Here is a 15613-nt window from a genome sequence, read left to right on the forward strand (position 1 = left end):
AGGTAGTGATTGACTTGTCTGCATGCAATTTGAACTGACTGGCCCTGTTGGCAGATTGCAATTTGAACTGATGGCCCTCATTGGCACAGTGGCATCTCCCTATTGGCAGCACACCCCCAGGAATGGCCAATCAGGTAGGGAGCGAGTTGGCTGCAGGAACTTCAACTTTATAATGTTTAGTGATAGTGATGATAGTGATTATTTGTTGTAATTATTTATTACACACCCCATCAAGGTTCACCCAGTGGCGAGCTTACAAGCATTAGAACATCTGAGCAGTTAAAAATATAAATTAATACAGTCAAAAACATAAGAATCATAGAATCAGAGTTGGAAGGGACCTCATGGGTCATCAACCCCTGCACTATGCAGGACACTCACCTCCCTGCCACTCATCCCAGGAAGGCCCAGGAACTGTTACTAGTGACCTGCCAGACAAGCCAAAAAGCCTTCACTCGTGGGCAAAAGACCACAGAAGAGAGAAGAGATGAATCTCCCAGGGGAGTGAGTTCCAAACTTTTGGTGCCAAACCAAGAAGGCCCTTTCTCAAATCACTACCCATCTGGGTTCAGATGGTGAGTGCAACTAAACTAGGGTCTCAGACGATGACTGGAGGATCTGGGAATGTTCATACGGGACAAGGTGGTTCTTAAAAGTACGTTGGTCCCTGGCCATGGTCAAGACCAGCATCTTAAGCTATGCCCAAAAGCAAACTGAAAGCCAGTGAGGGTAGAAAAAGACAGGAGCAATATGGAGCCTCCAGTCAACAATGCAGCCACAGCAATCTGTCCCAGCTGTAGCCTCTAGTGAGTCTTTAAGGTCACACAGCAGGCATTACAGTAACTGAATCTGTATATTACCAGAGTATTCCTTACGTTCCGAAGCTCTTAATAAATATGCCAAAACTGTGTGGCCATAAGAAAGAGGGTGAACCAGCTGGGTCCATTTAAACCCGTCTTTAAAATATTCCGATTTGCTAAAAGAGGAAATAGTCACCAATCACAGAAAAGGAGGAGGTCTCAATTTTCCTTTCAGTTCTCCCACTAGAGGGCTCTGGTGGTGGCGGGAAGAGAAGGAGATTGCTCCCGTCTCTTTTTGCCCCTCTCTCCCCGTCTTCTATACTCCAGCCCAGGGTTGATCTTCCGGGGTTATCAGACTCTATTCTTTTCGCTTCATCGAGATCCCGGCGGTTTCTGCACGCCAAGGTGCTTTCTGCATCCACAGTAGAATCTCGCAAGTCAGGTCAAGTGGGGGCAATAAGGAGAACTCTTTCACCGTGGAGTTCCTCTGTGCGTGCGGACCAGAGTGAGAACTAGCCGCCTCCGCCGCGGCTGGTTCTTCCACCTGTCGGTAATTAACCGCAATTAACCCTTTAACTGCCGGCGGCCTGCCAAAAGAGAACGAAGAAGGAGCTTTGCGAATTACTGCCTTGCCTACCCCCTCCCGTTTGTGTGTGTGTGTGTGTGTGTGAGTGAGAGAGAGAGAGAGTCTTCTTCGTGCCAAATTACAGAGGGACTTGGAGCAGAACACCCTTCCCCCGCAACAGGCAAAGCCCCGCCTCCCTTGATTTGTATTAAGTGAATAAGAGGTGCAGATTTAAACCTCTTTGGGCAAGAGCGATTTGTACACACACACACACACACACACCCCAGTCCTTAGCACCACGCTTTTCAAGAGCTTGGGGAGTCACGCAGGGGTGGCCAGACTCATGTCCATAGACTACAATTCCCATGAGCCACAGTTTGGCCTCCCCTGAACTACAGAATGAATCTAAAGGGGGGAGCTCTCCTGTCCAACTCCTGTACCAGCCATTTGTCAGCCCCCTGCTGTTCAATTTGAAAATTACAAGTCGTGTGTAGAAGAAAGCAAGGTGGGGAGCCTTCTGAAACCTCCTTTGTTGCCTTTCTCACCTCAATAGGCTGCTGATGAATCCTCTTTGCTGAGGGCCTCTCGGAGGCAGAAGAGACTTGATGCTTGGGATCCATGGAGCCACACAGGACCTGGCCTGTGGAGTAAGGCTGTATTCCCTTTCTAGCAGCTTCTCACCTCCATGAAGTCCCCGAGCAATACCCCGCCCCTCAAGACAACAACCGGCCAACTCTCCTTCTGTGGTGAAGGCAGCTATTGGGAGCCAGATCCAGTCCCAGGACACAGCCAGGCCACAGAGCTTCCGTGCCAGGACCATTGCATCAGGAGAAACTCCCCGGGAGACACTCTCCCTGCTGAGCAGGGCAGCTAGACAGTGGCTATGTCCCCACAATCAGCAAGGAGCAGATTGTGGACCTGGTCGTCCTGGAGCAGTTCCTGTTTGTGCTTCCAACAGACATGCAGGCCTGGGTGAGAGGCAAAGAGCCAGGTGGCAGCAAGGAGGCAGCTCACCTGGCTGAGGCCTACTTGCAGGGGCAAGAACTTGCTAGGCCACCTCAGGTAAAGAGTGCAGGATGGAGGAAAAGCGGTTGTCAATTTTTGAGATTTCAAGAACTGCAGCCATAGATTGGAGTGGCTCCTTTTTCACAGAATCACAGAATCCTAGAGTTGGAAGGGGCCACACAGGCCATCTAGTCCAACCCCCTGCTCAACGCAGGATCAGCCCAAAGCATCCTAAAGCATCCAAGAGAAGTGTGTATCCAACCTTTGCTTGAAGACTGCCAGTGAGGGGGAGCTCACCACCTCCTGAGGCAGCCTATTCCACTGCTGAACTAAGTGGAATTTTTGTTTCGGTATGTTCTTGGACTGACATGCAGATGCGGATATTTAGCAGGAAATGATTCTAGAGGTGAGCTGAAAAGGTGAACCAAGGGAAGGGGTTCAGTCTGAAATACGTTTGCCAGCTCTGGGTTGGGAAATACCTGGAGAATTTGTGGGTGGAGCTGGGGGTGGGTGAGAAATGGGGCAGGAAAAGACTTCGGCGGTCTAATGCTGTGGAGTCCACCCTCCCAAGCAGCCATTTTCTGCAGGGGAGCTGTAAGGTTTAGCTGCCAGACAGTCGTCTGATCTCCTGGCTGCCCTGCACACATCAAAACAATGAGGGCACGGGTAGTCAACCTGTGGTCCTCCAGATGTCCATGGACTACCTTTCCCATGAGTCCCTGCCAGCATTTGCTCCATAGAGGTAAGCATTTGCTGGCAGGGGCTCATGGGAATGGTAGTCCATGGACATCTGGAGGACCACAGGTTGACTACCCCTGAGCTAGGGAACTAGACACGTCATGCCTGAGGTTCTCATTGGATTGCCTTTTTGGCTCTTACAGCTGCCGATTACCTTGGAAGACGTGACTGTCTCTTTCACGGAGAAAGAGTGGGCACTTCTAGAAGCCAGAGAGAAGGATCTTTACTGGGAAATCATGCAGCACAATTATGACAACGTGGCCTCTCTGGGTAAGGATTCCTCTTTTAAAAAAATTTGGCGATTGCTCTGTTGTTGTTTTTTTTAATTGCTCTGTTTAAAAAACAACAACACCCGTTAATGTTCATCAGAAGCTATATGCACTTGAAGCCCCCTGTAGGGAAGGCTTTCTGGAAGAGTTTCTCTAATTGGGTGGGAGTGAATTAATTTTTGATATATTTTTTTTTAATCGGGTGACGTGACTGTGTACAGTCATGTCAACCAACCTCTTCCCCCAAAATGGCCAATGATGGGCCTGGGGGGGTTGGGAAGGGGAGGAGCCCCAGCCATACAAATCCTTGCCTACCAAGGCTCATTATAGGCGGTAGTGACTGGAGTCCAGAGAGGTCAGCACTCTAACATAACTGTGGGGGTAGGTGATGGAGGAGCATAGGCCTGCTCCGGGCCTGTTTCTGGCATTGGGGTGGCGACTGCAAATTATGCAGTCGAGTTTCCTGCATTTGGGGAAATCGCAGGGGTCAGCACACCTGGAGTGCAATGGATGAGCCTCACCCTGGGAAAACCACGTTCTTGACCATGGTGTCTCCCCTGGGGGTGGAAACAGTGAACTGGCATAGGACAGTTCCGGCCCTTTTTCTGCAGGCTCCCTTTGGTGAAGAAGAGCAAACTGGTTGTCGGCCCAGAGTGTTCACAAATCACCTGAAAATATTTCTGTGCTGTCACTTCCTGTGCTCTCGGAAGCACTTGGTAATATCATAAGGTGACCAGATTTCAACACTGGTAAAGCGGGACACCATTGACCGGGGGGGGGGGGGGTCTTGATTTAAAATTTGGTCTGTATGGAGCAACAAAAAGTTTCATAGAACGCATAGGATGCAAAAATAGTATTGTAATATATATTTACATAAGGAAGCCCGAGCATCAAAGAATTGAGGCTTTTGAACTCTGGTGCTGGAGAAGACTCATGTGAGTCCCTTGGACTGCAAGGCGAACAAACCGGTCAGTCCTAGAGGAGATCAGCCCTGCCTGCTCCTTAGAAAGCCAGATCCTGAAGATGAAACTCAAATACTTTGGCCACCTCATGAAAAAGATCTGGAAAACAGATTAGTGAGGGTCAGTTGGTGTTAGACCTGATATCAGATCCTATTGGTCAGAAATTATTCCTGTTCGTTACCTGCAGATGCTGCTCTCTTTGTTCCCTGTTCTTTCATTCTGAGATCATGTGTTCTCCCTTTATCCCTGCAGAGAACAGCCCAAGGAAAGCAGAGAACAATCCGGTTAAAAAGAATCCAGAGAATAGCTCCAAGCCCAAAACCCCTGAGCGAGTCGAGAGACAAAGCACATCATGTAGCCTGTCAAAAGGGCTCCCCAGGAAAGCAGAAGCCAGGGACGGTCAGCAGATGACAGGGACTCTTGAGGAGAACTTCCCGCCTCAGCAAGAGGAGATGCTCTTTGACACAGGGGAGTTTTTCAAGGAGCCATTCCAGGCAGTGGCTGCTCTGAACAGTGGCCTGCAGGAGGCCTGGCACATCTGCACCGAATGCGGGAGAAGCTGGCGCACCTTCGCCGCTCTGACAAAGCATCTCCGGGCCCACGAGGAGAATAAATGCTACAAGTGCCCCGTCCGCAAAAAGAGGTTCAACCGGAGCTCTAAGCTCATCACTCACCAGAGGATCCACACAGGCCTGAAACCGTTCCAGTGTGCCGATTGCGAGGAAAGCTTCAAGAACAAGTCGACCCTCGCGAAGCACCACTCCGGGGAGAAGCCGTATGTGTGCCTCGACTGCGGCAGAGGCTTCACCCAAAGCTCCAGCCTGATAAAGCACCAGAGGATTCACACAGGGGTGAAGCCGTACGTGTGCCTCGACTGCAACCAAAGCTTCACCCAGAGTTCCCATTTCATCAACCATCAGAGGATCCACACGGGTGAGAGACCCTCCAAGTGCCCTGACTGCAGGAAGGATTTCAGCCTGCGCTGCAGCCTCACCGTCCATCACAGGATCCACACGGGAGAGAAGCCGTTCGAGTGTCCCGTCTGCGGGAAAAGCTTCGGCAGCAGGTCGACTCTTATCAGCCACAGGCGGATCCACGCGAGAAACAAACCTTTGGGAATGTGTTGACTGGGGGAGGACTTGAACTCAGAACTCCAGTCTGGTCGCACTCCAGAGAAGCAGTGCCCGGGGACCAACCCCATAAATGTTCTCACTGTGCCGAATGCTCCACTCAGTGCTCAAGGGTCGTCATCCGCCAAAGGACACCCGTGGGAGAGAGACCAGATCAGCGTTCCAACTAGGAGAAATGCTGCAGTATAAAATCACATATCTTTGGCCACAAGAACAGGCCCGGGGAGGGGGATCCTTTTTCAGGGCTCCATCTGCAACTGAGATTTCAGCACAAATTCCTGCCTTAAGCTGGATCAAAGATCTTCTTTAAGCAGAAATGGTGATCAACTTCATTCAGCTTTGGAAATCAATCAATCTATGACATCACAAGCGGGAGACGAACCCTTTGTTAGTGCCTGTCCATCAATTCTGAGTGAAATAAATCTGTGTAAGAACCCAGTGTGGAATTTCCCAGAGATCAGAGGTCTTGACCCCTTTATTGCCTTTTCGGATCCTTCCCGCGCAGGAAGCCATCCTGAACGGACAGTCTTGCACTTCATCTTCCAGATCACAGCTAATTCTTTTCACTGGTAGAGAATCTTAATTGATGGGTTAGACCAGGGGCAGTCAACCTGTGGTCCTCCAGATGTTCATGGACTACAATTCCCACGAGCCCCTGCCAGCAAACACTGGCAGGGGCTCATGGGAATTGTAGCCCATGAACATCTGGAGGACCACAGGTTGACTATCCCTGCTCTATGGCATTGTACCCTGCTCAGGTCCCTCCCCAAATCCTGCCCTCCCCAGGCTCCAACACCACCACCACCACTACCCTCAATATTTCCCCAGCCAGAGCTGGCAACCCATCACCCAGGCTGCTTGGCCCGGTCTTCCTTCTGCATCCCACCCACTTCCAGTAAATGCTGGCAGGGGCTCATGGGAATTGTAGTCCATGGACATCTGGGGGACCACAGGTTTGACTACCCCTGGGTTAGACGATACAAGAGGAAGTAACTCCTTAAGGCAGTGGTTCTCAAGCTGGGGGTCGGGACCCCTTTGGGGGTTGAATGACCTTTTCATAGGGGTCGTGGCAGGGCAAGCAGCTTGGCTGGGGGGGGCGCCATCCACACAACAGCCTTGCAAGGTAGATCAAGATAGAAGTTCATCTGTCTGGAGTAGTGGAAAAGAGTGAGATTGGCATGGTGGGACAAGAGGCAGAACTGAACTGAGAAACAATTTATATACAATCATGAACAATGGATCTTCACGCCATTGGTCAGTTTCGGTTTAATTTCTGTGAAAGAACACGCCTAATTTTATGGTTGGGGTCACCACAACACAAGGAACTGTATTAAAAGGTCACAGCATTAGGAAGGTTGAGAACCACTGGCTTAAGGAGTTACGTCCCCATCTTTCTTACTTGCTGTCCAAGATGCAGCAGTATTCAGGCCTGAACAAAGAGTGGTTTACGGGGATATTAGAGTGCCCTGTTCCTTGCTGATTTCCCAGCCCCCCAAACTGTAGGCTATTTGGACTGCCCTGAATATCAAAGGCGAATGATGCTGTCATCTGATCTAGCTACCGGATTCGATTCCTTAAATTTCTCCCACCCCATTTAGAACAGGGCTATGTGTTCTAAATAAGAGCAAATAGTATCTATTTCCACCCAGCTTGACAGGTTCCCCTCCCCAGCCTATATTCTGGAAAGGAGGACCCGAAGGTCGAAATTTTGGGAAACGACTTCAAGCTTTGGAGTCGGATTGCGGCCGCGCTGCAGAGAAGAAGAGGCGACCACCAGAGGGCTCCGGCTACCGCTTAAGGGATCCCTTCCCCTCTGGAGCGCTCCTCTTCCCACCCAGGATATCGGGAGGCGGCGCTTCCTGGGTCACCCGCGGTGTGCGGCTGGATCCCGCAGCGACAAGCTCAGCAGCCGCGGCCGCCCTCCCGCCGGCGCCTCTGCCCGATAGAGCACTGGGCGGATGGGGACGGACCAGAGTGAGAACTGCGTCTGGGTGCGCTCAGCCGCTCGGGACAGGCGGGGGCGCTGCAGCCTTTAACCCTTCCGGCGCCAGCGACTCCTGCAGGTAATTCAGGAAAGAGCCGAGCCGGGGCTGCCAGGCGAAGGGCTCAGGCGCGCGTGTTTCACAGCACGCAAGCCAGAGATCAGGAGCGCCTTAAAGACGAGTCGCTGCGCCCTTCTTCAGGCTTCTTCCCAGCAGTGACTCAGGAGAGCGCCTGCCTTGCCCCAAATGGTGTTAGTCTTGTAAGGTGCCGCTGGGCTCTTGCTCTGTTGTGCTGCCCTGGCTAGAATTTGGATGGGAGACCATGCAGAGCCAGGCATGGCTGACCACCTCTGATGTCTCTTGCCTTGAAGACCCTACAGAGTCACCATATGTCTCCTGTGACTTGATGGAAACAAAAATTACACTGATTGAATGCACAAGATGTTTGTGGGGGAGGGATTATAGCCCTAATGTTGGTGAGGAACCCAACCGGTGCAGCTGCTGTGTATTAAGGAGCCAGAATAAAGGACAGCCTGGGGGGAAATGTGCACAGGTGTTTTATTTTCCCTCCATCACTCTCCTCTCAAACTAAGTACCTGATAGATTCATCCACTCCGTAAAATAGCCATTGGTTGGGAAGGCTTCAGCCCTCTACCTGGTGTCTGGCCAATAGTTCTGTCACTTGTTTTTCCAGAGAACGGCAGCTGCTGCTGGTGGCGGCAATGGAACAATATGTGCTCCTGGACCCACGGCAGAGGGCCTTGTACCGGGATGTCATGCAAGAGAGCTATGAGACGCTGATGGCACTGGGTAGGGACCCCTTTTCTTTCTGGGATTAGAAGGCCCAAGAATCCCAAGGTGAACTTGCCTCCCCAAAAAGGTTTTGGAAGGGAAAACCCCTGAGAACTTCGCATTTCCCATTCCCAAGTGAGAGATGAATTTTTGGCCAGGGTTTTTATCCCACCCTTCCCTCTCAAGAGTTGTCCATGGTTCTCTTGTTCTCCGTTTTGCCCCTGCAACAACCCCAGCTAAGAATCAGTGACCGGGCGTAGGTTTTCCCTGCAGGCTTCATGTTGGAGGTGGATTGGATCCTGGATCTCCCCGCTCCTCCCAACACTAGAAGGATGTGCTTAAAGCCTGCCTTTTAGTGTAATTATTGCTGAAGGCCCAGAAGATAAGAACTCCTGAATTCATATGGCAACAAATGGGATTTTTTTGCTGATTGTGTGAGTCTGCAGTCTCTCCAGGGATCACTTCCCAGACCAAAGCTCTTGAGGCATAAGCAGGACTGCGGGGGACTTGGGTCAGTCCCATGACATCTAGTTAAATCTCTCTTCTTTTTTGTATGGCAACACATGGACATCTCTACAGGTAGCTGTTGCTTTTTTCCCCCTCTCCAGGCCTACGTCCGCTCTAGCATCCCCATAGGAAGGACCTGGGACTTACCTAGAGGAGACATGGCAGAACCAGAGCTGGGGCTTCTCCGTTTTCTCAGAAAATACAGACTTTTCTGAGAAAATACCTATATGTATTGTGATAATGGGACCTGGAGGGAGAAATTACCTTCCCACACACATTTGAGCTCAGGCTCTGATCCAAATCGTAACCCGAGCAGCTGTGTTTTTGAGAAAACTGAAGTTGTCAGAGACATAATCTTGGATCTGTTAGAATATGCAAGAACTGCAGTGCACGATTAAGCAGAATATAAAAAGTGTCCTGCAGGGGGCATCAGAGAAGATGTGAATTTAGCATAATTAGATCAGGAACTTCCAGATATTTTTCAAACTATCTTCTCCAGTGTCCTGATTGGCTCCAGGGGAGACTTCCTGCTTCTTTCAGAATACTTCCTCCCAGCTTGCCTCCAAAACAGCAGTTGAACAAGCAGAATGACAACAGATAGCTAGAGAGTAAGACGGTCGTACGTAGTTGTTTCTTTTCACAATAAAACATTTTTTATTCTTTAAGCACTTTGGTGCTGTGCTCCTTTGCATATTCAAACTCTGCCCAAAGGTTTTCCATGTCTTGTATAGTGAAGCCCTCAGGTTGCCTGGACAGCAGAAGACCTTTCTGGGTCCGACACTCCAGAGAGCTGCAGTCCATAAGGGTTGACCAAGCTGGTCTCGAAAGACTAGGGCTGTATCATAGTATGAGACAGCTTCAGGCATTTATTAGAAAAACCACTGGATCAGGGAACACTGTTTACAGAAGGCTTTGGAGCCTTCATTGCTTTTTGCAAACGGATGGTTGCAGATGGGTCGCTTGAGCTTCAGCATCTAAATAAAGCTGTTCTTGCTCTTCTCCATTTGTTTCACGGAGAGAAGAATTTCCACTGTCCAAGCCTGACCTGCTCTCCCAACTGGATCGAGGCAACGAAGCAACTCTGGACTTGCAGGAGCCAGGAGCCGTCCCACCAGGTGAGTCGTGCATGGGTTTAATCCGTTTGTCTGCATATTGCCACTAGAATAATGCCCAGGTTCTGCCACTAGGAAACCCAGCTGGTGCATCCAGAATAAACCCTGCATGTGAATTTTTCATCAGCATGTTAACATTCCCCCTCCCCCCCACCCCAAAAATAGGATAAATGTCTTTGTTTTTGCATGGCACAATTCCATGCACGCAAATTCTGATTTTTTGAATTCTGCAATGCTTGCTGTGGAATTTGCAACTATTACACATATTCACTTACAATAGGGCTTGGTTTCAGACCAGGTTCTCATAAATGAGGTTGTAAGCCTATTTCTGGACTTGCCGACCCATTGTGTGTGAGCGTACCGTTTCAGATTGGAGGTGGGAGCTCACACAACTGGATGTTCCTCTGTGGTTCACCGGAAGAGCATCTGCTTTGCACGCAGATGGTCCCAGGTTCAATCCCCGGCATCTCCAGGGAAGAGGAATGGGTAGCAAGTGATGCAAAAGACCCTTAACTGAGACCCTGGAGAGCCACTGCCAGTCTGGGTAGGCAGTACTGACTGAGATGGACCAAGGGTCTGACTCAGTGGAAGACAAATTCATGGGTGTGATTGCTGGTCCAACTAGGTCTGCACTGTCTGTCCTCTCCAAAATAAGGCCCAGGTCCTTCACATCCCCCATGACCGGATTCCTTTAACTAAAGACACCAGGAATTGAAAGGGAGACAGTGTGCATGCAAATCACTGAGCCCCAAAACCTTTTGGCAAACCTCATTCAAACTCACACAGAGTGTCAAGAGCATAGATGCACTGATGCCCAATTCTCTTTTGTCCCCGTGGGCCTTATGAGGGAGGAGATGCTGTTGTGAGACTCCTCTGCTGGGCTGTCTCTAAAGAGCTCAGACTCTCAGAATGATGGGAAATATTCTTTTCTTACCCGAGAACTGGGGATTCCCGTAAACCGGGGAATGTTCTCCAGTCTCGGCCTATTCCATTTGTTTCATGCCTGTTGCTTCTTCCTGTTTCTACAGCTGTCCGTAAGAACATAGGAGAGAATCGTCCTGTGCAGAAAGATCCCAAAGCGACTGAACCCCCAGGGGAAGCCTCCAAGGACCCTGAAGCTGGACAGCTGACCACCGGGGACCGGTCCGAGGACTCCTCCCTCCCCACACCTCCCTCTCCTCCGCCCCCTCCAAACCCCAACGTTTGCCAGGAGTGCGGCAAAGCCTTCAGCCACAAATCGGCTTTGGCGAAACACCAGAAGATCCACACCGGAGAGAAGCCCCACGAGTGCGAGGAGTGTGGGAAGAGCTTCATCCAGCGGTCGGACCTGACCATCCACCAGCGGACTCACACCGGGGAGAGGCCGTACCGGTGCCCCGACTGCGGGAAAAGCTTCAGCGTCAGCTCCACTCTGCTGACCCACCAGCGGACCCACGCCCCGGGAGGCGAGAAGCCGAACCACTGCCCCGAGTGCGGGAAATGCTTCAACGACCCGGCGGTGCTGGAGCGGCACCACAAAAGCCACGCCGGAGAGAAACCCCACGAGTGCCGGGACTGCGGGAAACGTTTTGCCTGGAGCTCCCACCTGGAGCGGCACCGGCGAATCCACACGGGCGAAAAGCCTTACCGGTGCTCCGAATGCGGGCGGGCCTTTGCGTGGAGCTCCCACTTGGACCGGCACATGCGCACCCACGCCGCGTCGGTGCTGCCGGAGGAGGCGCCGCCCGCCAAGTGCGCAGACTGCGGCAGGCGGGCCAACCACCTTACGCACCCGCACCGCTTCAAGCACAAGGGCACCCAGACGCCTTTGGAGCAGGAGGGTGGGGAGGGGGCCGAGGAGAAAGCGCCGGCGGAGGAGAGGCCCCATCGTTGCGCGCTGTGTGGGAAGCGCTTCAGCCAGAGCTGCAACCTGCTCAAGCACCAGCGAGTCCACACTGGGGAGAAGCCTTACCAGTGCTCGGAATGTGGGCGGCGGTTTAGCTGGTGCTCCGCCCTCCTCAAGCACCGGCGCACCCACAGCAAGGACACGCCCTCCGCCCGGCCAGAGCGCCCCCAGGGTTTCGGGGACCCTGCCTCCCTGGCCAAACACCAGCTCGGCCACACCGGCAGGGAGTCTCACCGAAGTCCTGACTGTGATAAAAGCTTGGGGTGGAGCTCCCACCTGGAGGGACACCAACGGAGCTCCGCGGGAGAAAAGCCCTATGAATGTGGGGACTGCAGCCAGGGGTTCGCCGTGGGGTCCCTCTTGGAGAGGCACCGGCAGTCCCCCGTCGGGGATGGCCCGGAGGGATGTGGGGAGCACCGCAAAATCTTTTCCTTAGGGGCCACACTGGCCACCCCTCAGGGCCCCCGTGAGGCTGAAGCCGAGCCTCACCCATGTCCCGAATGCGGGAGAGGGTTCAGTGCCGCCGCCGTCCTGGAACGCCACCGCCGGCTGCATCGTGGCGAGAAGCCCTATCAGTGCCGTGTCTGCGGCAAAGGCTTTGCCTGGAGCTCCCACTTCGAGCGCCACCAGCTCTCCCACACTGGAGAGAAGCCCTTCCCCTGCGCCTACTGCGGGAAGCGTTTTGGGCGCAGCTCCCACCGCAACCGGCACGAGCGCTCCCACGCCGCCCTCAGAGGCCAAGACCAGCCCCAGAACAACCTGGAGGATGCTTTGCCAATTGCGGCGGTGGCCAACTGGTGGGAGGGGGGAGGAGACGGGAGACCCTCCCTAGAGCAGCAGGAAGCCTGGGCTGTCGCTCTGGACCCAGAGGTCCCTTTCCAGTGGATGGGCAAGACTCCTGGAGACCCATGGAGAACAATGGGGGGAAGTGACCTTGGGCAAGGGGCGGAGGATTTGACGCTCCCTGCGGAAAGCTGGGCTCGGTCTCCTCCTCCCGTTTCCCCTCCCAGCCTCCCTTGACTCGGGCTTGTGCAAATTGTGTTCCTTTGTTGAGCTGCCTTTTCAGAAAGGCTTGTCTTCTTCATCACCCCTGTGGGATTAGCTAGCCAACCCATCTTGGGGCAAGAATGAAGGGTGAGTTCCTGGTTTCTTGGGTTTCTGGGGACCAAACAGTACTCCACACTGGGAGATAAAGAAGGAAGAGGCTCCCTGCGTAATGCTGTACTCCCCACACCTCCTTTTAAAACAAACATCACCCCCCTGCGACCATGAAGTGGGTTGTTAGTGATGCCCACTGCACAGAAGAACAGACACTGGCCAGCTGGGGAAATTCTGGCAGGACAAAACCTAAATGGAATTCGCTCGGACCTGAATGGGTAGATGCCTGTGCTATTCAAACAATACATTAAAAATCATATGAACATTTATTGTGTGCAGCTTTAAAAAAAAATTAAGGTTAAAAACATAACACCAATCCTCTAGGCCAGCAGTCTGCAACCTTTCGGCAGCCGCAGACCGCTGTGATGGGGTGGTCCCCGCCCCCCCTCTCCCTGCCCCTCCAGGCCGTGAGCAAATCAGCCGCCAAAGCGGCCGATTAGCTTGCAGCATGGCAAGCTTCTCTTCCCCCCCCCCCCATCCCGAAGCAAGAAGCTTGCTGGGCCGCAAGCTAATTGGCCGCTTTGGCGGCCAATTTGCTCGCGGCCTGGCAAGCTTCTCGCTGCGGGGGGGCGGGAAGAGGGAGCCGCGGCCTGGAAGTTGGGAACCACTGCTATAGGCCACTAGTGAAAAATTATCATATGCACCATACAATTTTAGGCCTTACTTCTGATGTGTTTTGACCCACACTGGGCCTTCAGAAGTCTAATTTATGACACATTATTTGATCAAATGCAAACTATACAAAGCAGCCAGTAAAATAAACAACATATAAGGACTTATTTTTTAGAATGACAAAATCAATTGAAATGGATCACGTGGAAAATGCCCATTTATCAGATAACAGTCCCCTTCTTTCGGGCTGCCAAAACATTCTAATGTGTGCCCATGAAGTGGGTGCAGGTACAAAAGCAGGTGAGGTACATGTGCTAATTCCATGGGCACACATCAGAATCCAACCTTTCAGGTCCTAGTTAATTCCAGTTAGTTTTGTTTTCTGTTCCACGTAATGCTCCTCCCTTCCTTGATCTTTGTTCAAGACTTTGGATTCCCTGGACATTCAGCGGCATTTTGAGGACCAGAAAGGTGCTTTTTTTTTTTTTTTTTGACGCATCATTGAAGTCAGTTTATTCAGTGTGGGTTTTCTGTGGCTTCCCATGGCCTTTCCATGCCAAGTTAACCAGAGGCAGATGCCACCTTTGGCCCTGAAATGCCCTTCTAAGAATCTCTTCACCACCTGGATCTAAAATCAGGACATACGTATGCGGGTATTTTGTTGTTGTTTGCTTTCAGTTGTCAAATGTCAGCAAGTGCTGTGCTTGCAAATATTTTGCTTGGGTGGATAATAACAAGTCCTGCATGTCTCTAGAACTGGGCTTTCTACGAAAGAATACAGTGAGAAGAACAACTCCAAATTTCTAGCCCTCTGGGTTGCAGGGAAACACTTGGAAATGCAGGATGAACAGAGGGAGGGCTCTCTGGGTGGGGGTGGGGAAGCCGTCATTCTACTCATTATAATCAAGTCTGTGTTCATTTCTCTGCATCTGCAGAATTTGACACCCCAAGTAACTCGGTTCTCATTAAGAAGAGACAAGTAGAAATGCAGCCCTCACCATGAAGAGTTAACGCTGATATGGGCACTGCAGGTAAAAACTGAAGAAAGTTTCCAAAGATCCTGGTGTTATAGTTAATGGCTGTGAAATAATACTCAGAAGAGGGATTAAATGCCTGTTTTGCATGCAGATTGCCCCTACCTTGCCCTTTGTGTAGACAAAACTGCACAAGATAAGCCAATTGTCAGAGGCATATGCATTCACATGCGTAACAAAGAACTATCCCTCTGCATTGTTACAGAATACAGCTCCTCTTGGTCCAGAAGCTTTTAGCTCTTCTTTTAATGGTAGTTTCTTTTTTAAGCCCCAACCCTGATTATAACTTCTCACTGACCCATACTTCCTTAGTGTTTAATCCCACCTTTTCTTCAGTCTGCGCTCTCCATGCCTTTTCCTCATTTAGGCAACCCTCCTGGCCAAAATGCATTGAAATCCTGGACCTCGGAAGCCAAGTAAAGCTGAATGCATGTTCACATGATGCATTTACATGTGTTTGCTTGGCTCAAAGGGGCACTGGCTGCAGGAGGCTTAAGGATATATTTGGAAGGACCAGTTTTCAGAATTGTGACATTCGTTCTCCCCAGGGGAGACTCATAGAGTCTTTTATGGGTTCTGCTGTCATCCCTTTTATGCTCACTATGAGCTTGTAAGAGAGGCTGTGCGGAGCGGGTCACCTAGTGCAGGGGTAGTCAACCTGTGGTCCTCCAGATGTTCATGGATGCTGGCAGGGGCTCATGGGAATTGTAGTCTATGAACATCTGGAGGACCACAGATTGACTACCCCTGACCTAGTGTGCTTCCAGAGCAGAGTGGAGGCCCTGGGTCCCCCAGTCCCTAGTCCAGGGGTGGCCAAACTGTGGCTCTTCAGACCCCTGTGGACTACAGTTCCCATGAGCCCCTGCCAGCTGGTATTTGTAGTCCACAGCCATCTGAAGGGCCACCATTTAGCCACCCCTGTTTTAGTCCAACACTGTATCCACTGCACCACACTGGATCCAGCAAGGTCTCCTTCTGGTTAGGAGGACCACTTAGTTGTGCCTTCCTTTCTTGCTCATTCAGCTCAGCACCCACTACTGCCTGCCCTCTTTGCCTGCAGCA

General features: G+C 51.6%; 1 protein-coding gene and 1 pseudogene across 1 annotated transcript; one reads left to right on the forward strand and one right to left on the reverse strand.

Annotated features, from left to right (window-relative positions):
- Positions 1-1135: 1135 nt before the first annotated feature.
- Positions 1136-15290, forward strand: LOC143834505 (uncharacterized). The gene is made up of 8 exons (XM_077331331.1): positions 1136-1350; positions 1919-2776; positions 3252-3378; positions 4592-5459; positions 7119-7532; positions 8146-8261; positions 9773-9865; positions 10891-15290. The coding sequence occupies exons 2-8, from the start codon at positions 2765-2767 to the stop codon at positions 12765-12767; spliced, it is 3507 nt and encodes a 1168-aa protein (XP_077187446.1). The 5' UTR covers positions 1136-1350; positions 1919-2764; the 3' UTR covers positions 12768-15290.
- Positions 3829-3937, reverse strand: LOC143834569 (U1 spliceosomal RNA; annotated as a pseudogene).
- Positions 15291-15613: the final 323 nt, after the last annotated feature.

The sequence above is a fragment of the Paroedura picta genome, chromosome 3 (genome assembly GCF_049243985.1).
Source record: "Paroedura picta isolate Pp20150507F chromosome 3, Ppicta_v3.0, whole genome shotgun sequence".
Classification (NCBI taxonomy): Eukaryota; Metazoa; Chordata; class Lepidosauria; order Squamata; family Gekkonidae; genus Paroedura; species Paroedura picta.

What these genes read in the sequence shown, in the direction of transcription:
- LOC143834505 (XM_077331331.1), top strand. An exon ending in TGACAACGTGGCCTCTCTGG is followed by an intron (nt 3,379 to 4,591) that starts GTAAGGATTCCT and finishes TTATCCCTGCAG; the next exon opens with AGAACAGCCCAAGGAAAGCA. An exon ending in TGAGACGCTGATGGCACTGG is followed by an intron (nt 8,262 to 9,772) that starts GTAGGGACCCCT and finishes CACGGAGAGAAG; the next exon opens with AATTTCCACTGTCCAAGCCT.